Consider the following 17,252-nt stretch of genomic DNA (forward strand, 5'->3'; position numbering starts at 1 on the left):
ATGAATACAAATCTTGTATTTACGAATACAAATCTTTTTTTTTACAAATGTAAAATTTGTTCACAAATACAAGTTATTTTTACAAGTACAAAATAATATTGGCATTAATTTGAGCCCATAAAACAAGCACAGAAAAAGAAGGCAGTCGCTCGCTTTGACTCTAATCCTGATTCTTAGCACTGCAGGCTCTCTAATTCTATGGTTACACATGTCTGCATTTTTTGGGGTTGAAACCATGGGTGACGTCTTATCTGTGTTTCCAACACTACAGGTCATTCCTTCAGTGTAGAGCTTAACAAAAATAATAAACAAATAAACGTAGAAAATACTGGAGCTGCAGAACACACTGAAGACAAAGCAATGGCAGAAAGCACTCACTCGTCCGAGTCTTTAGAGTCTTTTTTGCTGCTCTCCTCAATGTTGGCAATGGATTCAGAACGCAGTCGGTTGGTGACCTCATTTGTGCGCAGCGTGACACCGAATATGTCCTCATGGTAGCGTCCATCATCCTGGTGGTGGGAGGTGGAGGTGCAGAGAGGGAGGAAAGGTGAATGACATGGTTGCTTTGAACTAGGTAAAACTAGGTAAGAACTAGGTAAAAAAACACATTCGTTTTCAAATTACAATTCAATTGTTTCAGACTACCATTGTATATTATGATTCTGACTTGCTTTGACTGTAAAAAATACAAATAAATGTTCATAACCTCAGATGTTTGTATTTATTCTTCTTATTTATTCTTCCTTTGACCTTAAAATATCCGCACGGATACAGACATATGATGTCATGCACTATAATAATGTCAGCAGTGCACAAATAGCTTACAATCATATTTGTGTGTTCAGTGTGAATATAGAACTTCTGCCCTTTCCTCTAACTCTTTCCTTCCACAAAAACAAAAAAAAGTACCAATGTACCAAATTGACAAGCCGGTAGTGTATTGAAGTGCTTGGCTAAGTGCTTGGTTAAGTGTGGACCCCCCATTCTCTTCCCTCATTGACGTAGAGAAGCCAGTGGGTGATAATGTGTTGACAGTGACGGCAGCCAGCATATGGTGGACATCTTTCATGCCTACATGATACATCATTGTGCAATCGAGTAATTCAAGCCTTACTCTGAGTTTGTTCATGAAGAAGCTGGCGTCCTCCAGGCTTATGTTACCCTGCACCTTGATGATCTGCTGGATCGTCTTCAGGACGTCATCCGCCATGGTCACGTCCCCGCACACGTAGATGTGTCCCCCCTCGTCCCTCAGGCAGTGGTACATCCTCTCTGACAGCTGCTCGCGCAGCACGTCCTGGACATATTTCTGACGGAGGTAACAGTGAGCGAGACAGAGTGCATGGGCATTAAGCGTGAGCAAAGAGAAAGGAGAGGAGATGACAGACAAGGCAAGAAAGATGAGGGGGAGTGGGGGACAAAGAGTGAGAATCAAACACAGTGAAGTGAAATTGCGCCTTGCGTGGAGCTGTTCACTTTTGAGCTGAACATCTGCATTTTGTCTTTGGCACCTGGCACCACACAGTTAAAAAGAGATGAGGCCATTAAATGGAAAAAGATAAGGAATATCAACACTTGACTAACTCATATCTACTGTATGTGGGGATGCTGTGTCCTGTTCATACGAGTATGTTCTGTAGCATTTAGAGTATTCTAAAGATCTGTGACAAACGCAATCATCCGTTGAATTTGTTGTGGTACCTTTGGCATGCTGGGCTCTCTTGAGTAGGCTGTATAGAGTCCCTTGAACACCTTCTTGTTCAAGGCATCAACGGTCTCGTCCTTGTAGATGTGGTCCGTCTCAGACTGGCGGCAGCCAAACACCAGATACAGGGGACTCGTCTCAATCCCTGGGGAGGGGACATACCTTGACTTTACTTTGCTGAATGGTACAGCAACAATGAGTTAACTTACAGTGTCTTGTTTAACTATGGCCTGAGATTGTGCCTCAGATTTAATCAGAATACTATTGTTACACAATTATGCACACTGTAGCAGCACTTTGCACTTCATCTCGGGTATGATTTTAATCAACCACATCATGCATAGTGTTAAAATCATTTTACGATGTGGATTTCACATGAACCTCTCTGTGAGGTGACAATAGGTAGGACTAGTCTCTGAAAGTGCATCAGACCAACCCATTTCGCGCTCAAAGAGTTTCTGTTGCCAGAAGCTTCTGAAGGGAGCGATGCCTGTTCCTGGCCCAATCAGGAAGCAGGGGGACTTGTTCTCCTTGGGAAGATGGAACGACGTCGCCCTAGAAGAATCAACATAACTGACTTTAACCAAATAAACCTTCAATTATTGATGATGCTAATGAATAAAATTAATCGGTTTAATTAACAGAACTGACTGAAATAGGAAATTAATTAATCACATAATGACAAACCACACAATACAGCACAAAATATATTGTTGGATATATTCTTAAGAGAAACAAGTTTACCCTCTGACGAAACACGGCACCATCTCGTCCTTCTTTATTCTGTTGAGCCAGGATGAACACACTCCATGGTGTTCGGGACCCTCTCCATCTGAATGACAGTTATCAAACGGGATATTTAGACTTCCTGACTCCTCCCATTTGCACCCTTTAAATGAGTGGTTCTCAAACTTTTTGACATGCTTACGAAATGATATATTTGGTCATGGACCAGAAATATAGGTACATGTCCACATTTTCTCAAGATTGTTTTGAAAATAGCAGATCTACAAGTTCACAACGCGTCACACACGTTGTGAGCTTGTAGATGGGCTATTTTCAAATAGCCGATGCGGGTTAAACTGGTTAAACCAATTTTGCTGGGGACACCCTGGAACACAGGTAGACTACCCACAATGCAATGTTCAATGTATCTGCGCTATAGAGGAAATAACTGTAAATCAACTACTTATAGTCATCAGTGCACACTCATGGGCATGCACGCATATCTAATAAGAGGAAAGAGGGGGAAATGAAGACAAATTTTAGTTGCAGTGAGTTGCAGCTGGTGATGTTTGCTCACTGCTTGGTAGTCTAAGGGCTTGGAAGCTTTTAAGTACAACCTATTAGATGTATGCTGTAGATGTGAAAGCCTTGTCAAACCGTACTGTATGTGCTAACGTAAACATTTGAGAGAGAGCCAGCATAGAAAACACCATTTAGAACAAAGTGGTATGTACATACAGCACAGTGTTTTGGAGATAAAAACAAATATATATATATAATATATATTGGACCAAATCCTGCTGGCAAAACACAGTCAATAGATATTCCCCAGATACTGTAGTTCCAATTTCAGGTCTCATGTTGGCCCTATGGATTAGACTGGTGTTGCCAAAATAACTTTCAAGCCTATAAGTCCTCTGAACCACCAGAATATTTCCTCAGACAGGCTGACTCAATTGACTTTTTCAGTCATCAGTGGCGACTTTCAAGCAGTGACATCAAAAGAACCACTGTGCGGGTACGAGGTACCCTGTCTGCCAGCAAAAAAATCATAATAATCAATCACTCATGATTTAAATTTAAATTATATTTTAAAAACTCTGCTCTATGCCATCGGCCGTGCTCGAGCTTAATTGTCTTGCTAATGGAATGTCAAGAATACAGCCATTTGAGGCCTCCCTGTAGGAACCTGACAGGGAGGCCAGACAAACAGAATTAATTGCTCCTCAAGGCCTTGAAAAAGAGCAAGAGAGCAAGCAAACTTCTTTAATGGGAACACCTAGCATCCCCTGTCAATCAGTCACAGTAAAAGGAATTTTACCTAAGTAGCACTTTAAATCAGAAGGAGGAGAGTGCTTGTATTCGAGTGACTCTTGAATGGATCACGGAGCCCCAGGTAAGCCTGTCATAATTATTACATAATCGCCTAATCGCTATTTTTTGCAAAATCGTCATAATCGTTTCAAGTTGAAAAAGTTCATACTCTTTCCAATATTTTCAAAAATAGTGGAAATAGCAGATCTACAAGCTCACTACAGCTTGTAGATCGGCTATTTTGCATAGTAGGCCTACATTATTTATTTTGATTATTAGTATCGATCATTGTCAGTCATTTCTTTGAATATTGAAGTTATTTGTCATATCTGGCCTGTGCAATTTTTGTTTACAAAGCCAAACAGAAATCGAGCGTTCCTGCAGCTGTCAGCTGTTATAAAACTCCCTCCACCTCCCCAGCCTCCTCCAGTGGTGTGCCATCTAAGTTAAATGTATGATTCTGTGGGTTGCATGATGTTACATCTGTGTATTTGTATGACAATTCATCGTCCAGTAAAACGTCACGATCGTCGACAGCCCTATAGCTCCAGCATTGAGGCAGTGCGTACGGTATAGTACCTCGGGTTCGGTAGGAGACCACGGCCACGGTGAGGTGGACCTCATTGGGATGCGCGTCCAGTGAGGAGCTGATGGAGTAGTAGCGAGGCTGCAGCAGAGGCAGCTGAGTGAGCAGCAGGGTGGTTGGCATCTGAATGGACGGGAACTCCTCCAGCACCTCCACCAACGTGGAGTTGTTGTACCACTTCCACTGCTCATACTCCTGCAGGCCCTGGGGGGGTCAAGGAGGAAGGGGGATTGCAGAGGTGTCACTTGGTCTCACAGGTAGTGGTGGAAAAAGTACTCAACTTCTTTACTTAAGTAAAAGTACCAATACTGCAATATAGAAAATACTTTGTTACGTGTTAAGTAAAAGTCCAGAATTCTAAATTTACTTGAGTAAAAGTACAAAAGTATTGGCATCAAAATGTACTTAAAGTACCAAAAGTAAAAGTACTAAAATATTTGAAAATACAAGCTCACAACGTGTCGCGATGCGACGCGTTGTGTGCTTGTATATCGGCTATTTTCAAATAGCCCAGGTATAAAATAGGGCTAAAGTGGTTAATGTATGTTTTATCAAAATCTTAAAAGCAACTAGTAACTGAAGTTTTCAAATAATTGTAGTGTAGTAATGTTGAACAAATTGTTGAACAAATTGCCAGCAGAATACAACAGAATAAACAACTTTTTCCTCACAAAAAAAGCTAAACCAAACAATTTGCCTATTTTCAAAACTTGCAGCAAGTTCAACACAAGAGCATGGCCCACGAGAGAGCACGGAGAAGGAGCGCTAATGATTGAGCTGAATGCTAAATGAATTACCTTACTGAGGAGCTCTAGTTTCTCCTTTTGTTTCTCATCGGTTGCCAGGTTAGCAAACTGCTGCAGCAGCACAGGGCTGGGCGGGGAGGTGATGTCCAGGAAGTCCTTGAAGGCTTGGAATATGGTGCAGGCAGGGATACGACTTTCCGGTGACCAGTTACTGATCGTACCTGTAGTGACAGAAGAACATGAAGGTAGTTTATTACACCAGTGGTTCTCAAAGTGGATTCCAGGGACTCTCTGGGTTCCTTTAGGGGTTCTAAATTGACCGTTACAAGTCTGTGACTCTGACAATGGAACTGAAAAAGAAAATCTGTACTTAAGTAGCACATGTAGCCTACTTAGTTACTTTACACCACTGCCAAACAGACACATTACCCACCCGAGGCAGTGTTCCTCTCCTCCACGAACTCCAATTGGAAGATTTGATCAGCGGGTGGACCATCCTCCAGCTTCTTTATGAGAGCTGTCACCAGGTCCACTTGGTTGCTAGCGAAGACGCCCACATGGTCACCGGGCAGGTATTTCAGGCCCTCGTGGTTATTTGTGTTGAGCCGAATAAACGCAGTGGTACGACTGTGAAAGAGTAGAGGGGTGAATAGTGACACACCATTTTCAGTCCCTTCCAGATTGCTATAATGCGCTATTTGATAAATAATGTTTCACAATTTGCTGTTTAGCGTAACCAACTCAATTTCTTCTTTTGTTTTCACATCATGAAAATGTTTAAATCCCAGTCCCATGAAACCATAAACTTACTCAGATTTAGGACTTTGCAAATTTAGAGATTCCACCATCTTGGCGCCGTACACCTTCTTCTTGTGAATTGCGTACAATGCTGTTGGCAGTCACATTCACAGTTATCACATTAAGCCTTGTATTCTAACCTCAAGATTTCTTTGCCTGAAAATCGAGTAATCAATGGTGTATAGTGGTTTTGTCATCACTGGGCCAGTGAGTACCTTCCGTGAGCACCGGGGCCTCTTTGACGTAGGTCAGGCGGTACTTGCTCTTCTTCCAGCTGCGGTCATTGACGATCAAGGAGTTGTTTGCTTGGTCCATGTTCACGTCTCCGACACAGAACACCTCACAGGCCGCCTTTGACATGCAACAAAAGTAAGCCATGGAAAAGATGAGTGCACTGTAAAAAAATATGTGTAAAAACACAGAACTTCCCCACGACCGTAATCAGCATAAAGACCTGAAGCCCAAAGGGCGACTGTGTGTAAGGCACCGACCTTAAAAACGTTCTTGGCCCAGGTTCTGAAGGACTCCTCCTGGCCAGACAGCTCGTCCCCCTCTCCCATTTTTAGGATGCGCTCGCCCCCCAGTTCTTCAAACAGAGTGTCAACAGTGTGGGCAAAGGCACAGAAGTGTGGATAGGCCCTAGAGCCAAGGCCAAACACTGAGTACCTACAAAGAGGAAGAAAGACTGAAGATCAGTGGTGACTGGGGCTAGAGAAATGGCCCTCAAGTCGGCCCTTTTTAAACAGTGCAATCTTTTATTTTTTTTGTGATTTTCGTTTTTTTTCCATATTTACACAGTTTGAATGTTGAAGAAGGTTTTAATTCCAACAGAACTGTTTTAGGGTCATTAAATGGTTAAAATTGGGATTGTGGGTTAGAGGTGTGTTTTTTTCTGAGATAATTCCATGTCCTAGAGAAATGTAGGACATGGAATCACACTCTGAGAGTGGTGCGATGCGGTGCGCACTACAAATATACCAAACCTATGAGTCAACCTATGACCTATTGAGGTCCATGCATGATTTCTGTTTTGATTACCTGACATTGGCGAAGGGTCCGGTACTTCCGAACATACCTGCCTCGTCACTGGAGGACTTTCGAGGGTCCGAGTGGGAGGAGACACTGTTGAAACGCACCTTGTAGGGCCTAGAAGACAGGTGGAAACACAGAAACAAGAGGTTGGAAACTGAACTGAAAGCTTGAAACTCCACATACCAACTACTGCCCACACAGTTCAACTCACTTCACTTCTTCTGTGTCAAGTGTTGGGCAGCTCAGCTCCATCAAGCCAGCTCCAAATTTCTACAAAGATGCAAACGACAGGTTGTTTTTGATACATATGCATAATCAATGTGTTGTATGAATCCTGAGGTATGTTGGTGTGGTTTGTTAAACATGCATGCAAATATTCAGTGGTGGACAAAGCTTTATTAACATGCTTGTTAACAGTGCAGGTCGTACAGTCAAATGTTATGCTAGATGTTATCCTTCCTAGAATTAGAATTGAGTCAAAAGTACAATATTTGTCTTTGAAATAGGCTACAGTGATGTATCCAAAATACAAATACTCATGTAAAAAATAAAAAAAACTTACTGTAAGTAGGCCTACAGTACTCAAGTAAATATACGTTGCTATTGTCCACCACTGCAAATTTACGCACGCACGCAGGCACACACACACACACACACACACACACACACACACACACACACACACACACACACACACACCTCTCCATTTTCTGGTGGATCTCCGTTGCCAAAGGTACTGGTCACCACTAACACCAATGTCTCATGCTCCAGGTGCACCATGTCATATTCTTCCATGGACATTACCTGCAGACAACAGAAGAAGAAAAAAGCTCTTTACATATTTGAAAAAATGTAATTGCAGAAAAAAGGGTTGTAGGGTCCCTCAAAGATAACACATGAATATAATATGATAATCAACAAAACGGCTATTTTCTGCAAAGGCTAGGTTTGGTGTAGGGGGGAAAAGCTGACAAAGTACAAGTTTTCTAAGTATTGAGGGTTTAAATGGTTGACTGTCTGAAAATACACATTAACATGAATCAAACACAACGCTACACATTGACAGTGCTGTCAAACAAGTCTATGAAGCTATCTATGAAATCTATGAAAAAGTTGAATCTGCAACACTTTGTTGCAGAGCGTCTTCGTTGAAGACCACCGCACAATGCTGTAATGAACACTCTGCCCAGGCAACAAGTTGATAATGTACTCGCTGCTTCCATATAATTAATTAGCACTCAGCACTATAATGTCAGTGTGCCACACAATCAGTGTGAAGAGACAACTATCCTCATCTACATGACAAGCAGGAATGGCCCCAGGCATTCTCATCTGTCCCTGAACCAGAACCACACACACGCGTACACACTCATGCATGCAACACAATCGCTTGTTGCATGATTGATCACATTGGGAACAAGGAAAATGAAGCAAAATGTCCTGGAGCCAAAACACTACATGATTGAGAGAGCTACTCATGTTATTATTCTTCGTCCAAAGTCATTTACACCGCCAGGGGTGCTTTCAGATCTCATCTTAAACTACAGCTCAATGCCTGGCTGGATGAATCTCAATTCAGACGCGCCGCACTTTCATGCATGTGAGCAGAAGAAAATGTGACAAAAGCCTTATTTGCTTCCTCTCTGCCCTTTATTCATTCTACTTGCTGGGCCATGTCGGATTCAGGACCAGGTCTGGGCCCTGGGGCTGGGCCCAGACCGAGATCCAACTGCTCCCCTTCCCATCAGACAACAGCACAAATACAGGTAGACATTACCCATCTCTCATGAGTATTCTAATGGTACCTTTGCGTCAAAAGCGTGATTGAAGATTTGACAGAGGGTTTTGGCGTAGTCTTGGGACTTGCCCGTCTCAGTGGCATACAATATGGAGGCCTTGACTCTCTTGGCCATTGCTTTACCAAATAACCTGGTTGAGAACTGCACAGCCCTGCAGAGAAGGGGAGAGAGAGACAGAGAGGAAGGGGGAGTATAGAATGATAGATGGAAAAAAGTATAGAAATAGATTAAAGTCAAGTCAATTTTATTTATATAGCACCAAATCACAACGAAAGCTCTCATGATGACGCTTTACAAAGAGCAGGCCTAAACCATACTCTTTAATTTACATGAACCCCACAATTACAGCATGAGCGAGCAAAGAAAAACTCCCCTGTAGTGAATGAATGTGAGGGGAAAAAACTGATGAGAAACTGCATCATTGAAGAACTAGAAATGTGAGAGCGAACACAACCGCCCCGGTCATGGCAAAAGCCTTGGCAAAAGTCTGGCTTCATGGCTTTAACCCATTGAGACCTGAAGCCGATTCTACAAATGTCTTCTAAATTCTAACTGTTTTTTTGAAAAAACTAATGTTACTATGTCAGTGGTTCTCAATCGTTTTAAAATATTTTGTTCAAGGGACCCCCAGAAGCAAAGATTTGAGTTACAAATGTTCGCTTTAAAAAATATATATTCAAAGATTTGCACACATTTTCACGATTTCTCAAAAATAGCAGATCTACAAGCTCATAGCGTGGCACTCGGTATTGCGCTATGAGCTTGTATATCTGCTATTTTTTAATAGCCAAAGTGTAAAATGATGCTTTTTAGGTCAAATCTAAAAATGACACAGATGCTTCTCCCGGTCATGTGATTCATTTCAGCAGACACTGCAGATCAAGTCAAATGTAGCGGATGGATGGCACAGTAGCTACAGACATACTTGGGGGGGGGGGGCGCAATGTTAAGTCAACCTGTTTATACCCCCCAAAGATGTCCGCCGCTACCAAATGACACTTGTTGACGCCCCCTTCAGTTTTTTTGGCACGCTCTATAGGTAAGAGCAATACTAAAAAGGTGGGTCTCAAGATTTCTTTCAAAAATGTCAACTGATTCAGTGAATCAGTTGACATAAAGTTGAATTCTCCACTGAATAAATAGGTGTGAATCAGAATCAGAATCAGAACAGAATGTGTGCTCAGTGGCAAAGATTTCAGCACTTGTGCAGGTGAGCCCAAAGTTTGTTATTTCGGTCATGGTTGATGACGGAATGAAATGGCTTGGTATTCACATCATGTAAACCATGCAAGTAAATAAACACAAATCAAACTTTGCATCCGATATAAATACACTTTTATATTTTTGCCGTGGTTTATCAAAAGAGTGCATTCTTACTTGGCCAGTTTCTTAAATCCAATGGCTTTCTTTTTGGTGGGTGTTCCGTTGTTCGCTGCCTTCCACACATAGTCTTTCCAGGCATCTGTCTGTTTCAGATAAGGAGAAGGCACAGAGACACTGGTGTGAAGCTTAACTAGGTATCTAGTACTGCACACGAAAAAAACACCCTGTACATGTACTGTAGCATGACAAATCATCCATCCCTCATGACTATACTGTCTGTTTGCATTCCCTCACCTGGTACTCGAAGGAGGGAGTAAGGTGATAGTTTAGCATCTCCTGGCCGAACACTGGTGTGATGCTCCCCGACATGGGGGGCACGACCCACACCCAGTCTGCAGGACAGCCTCCCCGGAGCTTGTGCTCATTGTCCATGTGTTTCATGAAGGTCTCCGCAGCTGTGTGGTGGTCTACTATCGTCACTTTGGATATCTGGAGACAGAGGGCAGCAGGGATGTCATGTATGATTGTTGACTGTCAGAGAGCTCTCAGCTGAATGATTCATCAGAAGAGATTATTACATCTGCCAATGTTACGTATCGTTAGCCTCATAGCATTTTCCATTTTCCGTTTTCAGGGAACAAATAAAAAATCACTTTCTGCCTAAGTCATCTAGGTGACTTAGGCAATCATGAGTAAAAAACACATCTTGCCTAAGTCATGTTTACTGCCTTTATTTATATCTGCCTAACTCTACTCTCCTACCACTGCTGATTCATTCTGCCTTATTGCCAATGTTCTCAGACAGATCAGAATTCTTGTTAAACTCAAAAACTAATTTAGCCCAAGTAAAAAAGTTTACTTAAAAGCACTTTCTGCTTAAGTCATTTTGGAATGTAACAAGCGTTCTGATTGGCTTAGGACATAGGCAATAAGTCACAATGATGCAGCAGCGATAGGAGAGTAGCGCTCGGCAAAAATGTCAATTTGACCAAAAAGTGACATAGGCAATTATGCTATGAGGCTAATGTTATGTATTCTATATTCTGAGAGCATGTGTATGTGCTGCTGACACTTGTCAACTTGTGAATTTATAAATTGTTCTCCACTAGCTGGAATTCGCCTCTGAACTGTATTTGTACTGTGTTGCACCACGGGAATCAGGCAATGTTATGTTGACCAAAGACATAAATGATGTGTAGCCGGTGAGCAAAGTTCAGGCAGAGACACTGGAGTGGGTTACGTGCCTCCTCTGTGGGTTATATAACTGTAACGGGGGTGGGGGCTTTATCTCCGTGCTCTGAAATGGCTGTCTTCTAATTATGTTGAGCAGGGAGTAATATGTACAGTAGCAGAGCCTGAATGACAAGATCAAATATAATACTGACACCTGTGTTTACACTATAAATGCTACAAATACCGCATTCAAATCTCATCAGTTGAATGAAGAGGAGCCCACCTGGAAACTGTAGAGAACAGCAATGTTGATCTCCACCAGCGCTGTGTCCTTCCATAGGGAAGAGATCTTCCTGATGTCCAAGCCCATCCTCATACCTACTTCCTACATGGCAAGGAATGTAAGGACAGCATTATTTCATTGCAGACGTAATATGACAATGACACAGTATGATGTTCTGTAGTATTCTGAGGGTTGCGAGATGGCCATCATAGTTTGCATTAAGGCCTTTGTAGAATCTGTCACTACTTGAGGTGAAGGTGTTAGGTGTGATTAGAATAATAGGAAAAGCATCAAACTCCAGATAAAAGATTTCCCCCTTGCAATTATGGCTATGCAACATGCAAATGTGTTGGGTCTCCTGACTCTTGCCAGTACTGCTGTTTTCACAGCAGAACTGGCCACAGTTATGAAAATAAATTGCCTCCAACACAAAGTCATGCTGCATTGCTCTAAAATCCTTTACAGTATGTGAGCACACTGTAATGCGTGTCCTAGCTAACATGCTGTAGTCTAGTGTGCTATGACTCATGTGCCCTGACTAATATACTTTGCTATTTTGATTACTATTGTTGCTATTCTTTATTACTGTATTTCTTTAATTGTTGCTATTGCTGTAACAATGTTGAGGAACCAAAACCAAATAATTTTACTCTTCTGTACTCGTTAATAAGATGTAAAAATATTTGTATTTTTAAGATTTGAATAATAAGAATGCATATGATTTGGTCAGAATTTATTGAGAGGATAGCCCCTTGAGATGAAGCATCTCATTTTAGAGGGGGTCCTAAATTTAGATTAGTGTAAGGCATTCATGTGTGGAGTTGTTAAAATCATAAAAATACCATCCACGGCACGTCGAACACATTGGCTTTGAAAATGAAGAGTACCTTGGTCTTACATGGCTTACTGGCACTAATTGCAACTCAATCAATTAATTTCTTAGTTGTACTGTTATATTCTTCAAAAGAGGGTTATTATTAATTCATAGCATCATGTGCTACTGTAGCTGTGGTTTTCTATTGCAGTTTTGCTAAGCAAAATGTTGTAGATGGGTAAAGGGGGGCATTTGGATTTACAGTAGAAATCAGGGAAAGGAGGTGCTGAAGCCAAAACAGTTTGAGAATGATTGTTATACACAAACATTACCTCCAAAATATTATAACGTGAGCTGTCACAGAAGTCCCTCGCACCAATCTCTGATCCCATGTACCAGCCGCTGAAGGGGCAGGCAGTGAACTGAATTCCCCCAACATCCAGCATCATGTTGGACACTGCTGGTAGAACGAACCATTTCAGGGCCAGCTCCTTAAACCACTCAAACCTGGGCAAGGAAACAACGTTTATTCAACATACTGTACCTGAATAAAGGGTTTTGTGACATGCAACTCAATCCAATACAATACAGTGTTGTCTCACAAATTCCCAGGCCCAGAGATAAAAAACAGTGAAAGGCATTAAGTTCAATCTATGAGTGTTCCTTCAGTGAATATACAATATACATTTCTTACCCTGCAAACCTAGAATAGGGCATCCATGCTTTTAGCTCCTCCAGATTTTACTATTGTAATGCACTTTATTCACTTATCAGCAAGTGCAATTATACAAAGACTGCAACTGATACAAAACGCTGCTGCCAGGCCTTTTACACACACTAAGATAAATGCGTAACAACGAAAATCGCCTATTTTACTAGCTCCAAAGTTTTTGTTCCACTAATCCTCATTATGCAGTGTCCTGATGCTCATTCAGTGCATGTTTGAGTGTCAGGACACTGCATAATGAGGACTAGTGAAAAAAAAAAAAAAGCCAAAATAGCAGATTTACAAGCTCATAGAGCTTGTACAGTATATCTGCTATTTTTGAATAGCCAAAGAAATCTTAAAATGATACAGATGTGTTCAAGGTCTTAATGGCTTAAGAGTGAAGCACATGTTTGAACATTCTTTAAACTCACCTGGGGTGTATGATGTCCACCTCCAGGATGTCCTCTGGAGGGATCTCATACATCTCCGGATCTTGCCCGTTGGCTTGCAGAAGGAGGGGCAGGACGTCAAATTTCCCCATTGGGGGCTTCCATCCCTGCTGGATGCAGAGCTAAGGACAGAGACCAAAAGGGAAGTGATCGGACGACATTGATCAAAAATATGTTTTATTGCAACTTCACTGCAACTACCCATCATTCCTACCTCAGTGAACTCTACACTGGCAGGATCTCCAATGATCTTTCCATCAGGCAACTTGTAGCCTGCGTACTTTACTAGCTGACCGTTCCATACCCGGAAGTCATGTAGACCATCTGTCCTCTGAGGAAATATGGTAATAGCTGACCTGCACACACACACACACACACACACACACACACACACACACACACACACACACACACACACACACACACACACACACACATTAGCATATTGATATCTGAACATGATATACTACTGTAGATTAGATTTTTGCTAGCTAGGGATTTTCACATTGCAAAGAAAATAAAACATACTCTCTCGCCATGCCTTTCGGCCTGGCGGAGATAATAATAGCTCTGTAGCTCTGGTCCATAGCGTTCTCCTTAGCGCTATGGACCAGAGCAAATAGATAACCGACATACCATATCTGAGCGTGTTTGATGGCATTGCAGATCGTAAAAAAACAAAGAACAGCTGGTGTGAGGGCAGTGGTGACATGCAGCACCAAACAACTTCTAGAAATCTCTTAGCTCGACTCGAGACACTGTAAAATGTTAATTTAACTCTGACAGTGTGCAAAGGAGAGTGTGCCAAACGGACCCTTACGGTAAAAAATTAAAAAGATCTATGGCAGAACCAAGTATGGCTGTCAAAGCTCTAAGCTTTAGAATGTTTTTGCAAAACATCTTTTCAACTTTCACATACTATGCTACTGACCGAATCAAACCTGGCAAAAGTAGTGACAGACGTGCTAGCTACAGCACAGTAGCCCCCATCAACATACTGTAGATATCAGGGATATCACGTGCAGTAATGACCCTGTCAGCCAGTAGTGTAAATGTGAGGTGTCACCGGTGGGCGAGCCAACACTGTCTGCGGGTGTGCCAAGCGTGACTGCTCGCTAGCGGGGTGTGTTGCCAAGCCAGCGAACAATGGTTAGTACACAAAGAGACTGACACATGGGAGAGGCAATACACAGTGTCAGAGAAAGCGCTAAGAGACGGTGCACACGCTGACAGATGGACAGTGGGTTGAGAGAGGGTAGTGACAGAGAGGAGTTGATGAGATACTATACATGGAATGACAGATGGGAAAAAGGGAGATGTATAAAGCATTACTAAAGGATTCCCACCTAATGTTTCCTTTATTGGTGGCATATTTGACGTGATTGCAGATGTAGTTGGACATTTCATGAGGAGTTGTGCAGTCCCTAGCGTCAAACACCTGAAAAACAAATGTCATGATGAAGCACAAACTCTGGAGCAGCTCAAATCTGGTTAAAACACAGCAGAAATATATCATTGGGTATGAACTGAATTGGTTCAACTTTTTATTTTACTTTTATGTGTGACTGTGTTGGGTCATCAGCCATGTGATGTGTACAACACTAGTCTAAAGTCTACTATAGCATCGAGTTAATTTTAAGGAAAGAGCGTTATGAATTCATGAAATCTTTAGTCAGCTTCACAAAAAATAACAGTGATTTAATAGATACAGAGTATCTATACTCTATAAGTATCTATAAGTGCCCTACTTCCACGTTCACAGCCACCTAATTGCTGGGGGACCCGATAACGCTTATTGTTATAGATACCATTCAATCCACCGTAACACAAAAAAACGTGCCACAGAGGCACGATTGGTTACCTCCTCTGGCTTTTTGACACAGAAGCAGAGCACATGCTATTTGAAATGGCCATTCTATACTGTTCTAAATCTATGGTTGATCGCAGTACGGTAGCTTTTGACCAATATCTCTAGAATGACTACAACCAACCAACCAACCAAGCACAGATGGAGCGCACAGTTGAATTGTAGGCTACTGTAGTTTGTGTAGTAGCCTGGAAACAAAAAGAGTGGGCACCTCAATGTAAAATTGGCTATTTTGTCCAAAATAATACAATATTTGAAAAATGGTCTGAAGTAATGTAAAATATACTTGATGTGACACATGCACGGTACATCATTATCAGACTTAATTTTATCATTCAACTTCTTGTTTATGGCCCAAAATGACTGGATATACAGGTTTTGCAGCAATGTGTAGCAATTGTAGAAATATTAGACCTTAGTTGTCGAATGTTTAAGCATATTCTAATCATGAATACTTTACATTAAGTAAAAAATATTGTCCAAATATTTAATGTTTCAACATTTTGGACAAAACACTCTTCCTTAGTGCCCACTCTTCCTGTTACCAGTGGTGGAAAAAGTACTCATAGTTTTTTACTTAAGTAAAAGTATCAATCCTGCAATGTAGAAGTACTACGTTAGAAGTACAAATCCGGAATTCAGAATGTTCTTGAGTTAAAGTACAAAAGTATTGGTATCAAAATGTACTTAAAGTACCAAAAGTTAAAGTACTAAACTTTTGAAAATAGCATATCTACAAGCTCACAACGTGTCGCGATGCGACACGTTGTGAGCTTGTAGATCAGCTATTTTCAAATAGCCTAGGTATAAAATAAGGCTAAAGTGGTTAATGTATGTTTCATAATGTAATCATTTATATCTGCAAAGTTACTAGTAATTAAAGTCTACAAATAATTGTAGTGGAGTAAAAGTACAATATTTGCCTCTGAGATGTAATTTTAAATACTCCATTAAAGTAAAAGTACCTCAAAATTGTACTTAAGTACAATACTTGAGTAAATTGACTAGTTACTTTACACCACTGCCTGTTACCAGTAGCCCCACCTGTAATTTGGACCACTGAATCCTCCCGATGCAGCGGGCAGAATTTCTCCAGGCTTGCTTGGCACCATAAATGAGCTCAGTGCTCTTCAGTTGGTAGGTTCCCGTATCCCCAATCTCCTTGATCACCTCCTCCAGTCTTTCCACATGGGGCTTGGAGCCAGCCCTGAACCCAGCACAGTCACACCATGGAAGTCATAGAAAATCAGTTACAAGTCATTCAAAGTGATAGAAAATCAAAGCGAACCTTTTGAACTCAAATCTTTGCTTCTGGGGGTCCCTGGAACAAATATTTTGAGATGGGGGTCGGCGGCCAAATACATATAATTGTGGGGGTCCTTGACATGAAAAAATTTGAGCGCCACTGATATAGAAACATACGTTTTTTCAGAATACTGTTGGGATTTAGAAAACATTTGTAGAATCGGCTTCAGGTCTTAATGGGCTAATGGAGAGGTAGATTGGTCTATGAAGCTGTGTGCTTGCCTTTTAATGGAGGTGAAGTATTCGTTTATGAAGTCAGTGGCCAGCGGGATCACCTCGTCTTGGGTTCGCATGCGGAGACAGTAACTTTGCCGTTGGGGCATCATCTTTGAACCCCAACACACCTCCTTGGCGCATACAGGCATCTGGAGAGAGACATCACATTACACATGATGACTATTCCTTCTTTCATAGACATCACATTACACATGATGACTATTCCTTCTTTCATAGATTACAGAGGTGCCTATTCTGTCTTTCATAGAGAAATACATTACACACAATACACACAATGACTATTCTTTCTTTTATAGAGAGCAGTGGTGGAAAAAGTACTTAAAAGTGAAAATATCAATACAACATTGTAAAAAATTAATAAGTAAAGGTTTTGTACTTTTAATCAA

At 41.4% G+C, this 17,252-nt stretch overlaps 1 protein-coding gene across 1 annotated transcript; it reads right to left on the minus strand.

Moving 5' to 3' along the window:
• Nucleotides 1-374: 374 nt before the first annotated feature.
• Nucleotides 375-16,892, minus strand: LOC311046730 (nitric oxide synthase 1-like; the record flags this gene model as incomplete). Its single annotated transcript, XM_084059247.1, has 24 exons — nt 16,852-16,892; nt 16,369-16,531; nt 14,804-14,895; nt 13,672-13,813; nt 13,440-13,579; nt 12,632-12,806; nt 11,486-11,587; nt 10,324-10,518; nt 10,084-10,172; nt 8,713-8,857; nt 7,607-7,711; nt 7,119-7,177; nt 6,914-7,021; nt 6,367-6,541; nt 6,091-6,226; nt 5,888-5,966; nt 5,511-5,704; nt 5,129-5,298; nt 4,325-4,535; nt 2,450-2,537; nt 2,142-2,260; nt 1,702-1,850; nt 1,115-1,309; nt 375-509 (listed from the first exon to the last, which is right to left on the minus strand). Exons 3-24 carry the CDS (start codon nt 14,857-14,859, stop codon nt 375-377), a joined length of 2,967 nt encoding a protein of 988 aa, XP_083915373.1. The 5' UTR covers nt 14,860-14,895; nt 16,369-16,531; nt 16,852-16,892.
• Between the last annotated feature and the right edge of the window lie 360 nt (nt 16,893-17,252).

This window comes from Gymnoscopelus microlampas (genome assembly GCF_963454915.1).
Source record: "Gymnoscopelus microlampas genome assembly, chromosome: 6".
Classification (NCBI taxonomy): Eukaryota; Metazoa; Chordata; class Actinopteri; order Myctophiformes; family Myctophidae; genus Gymnoscopelus; species Gymnoscopelus microlampas.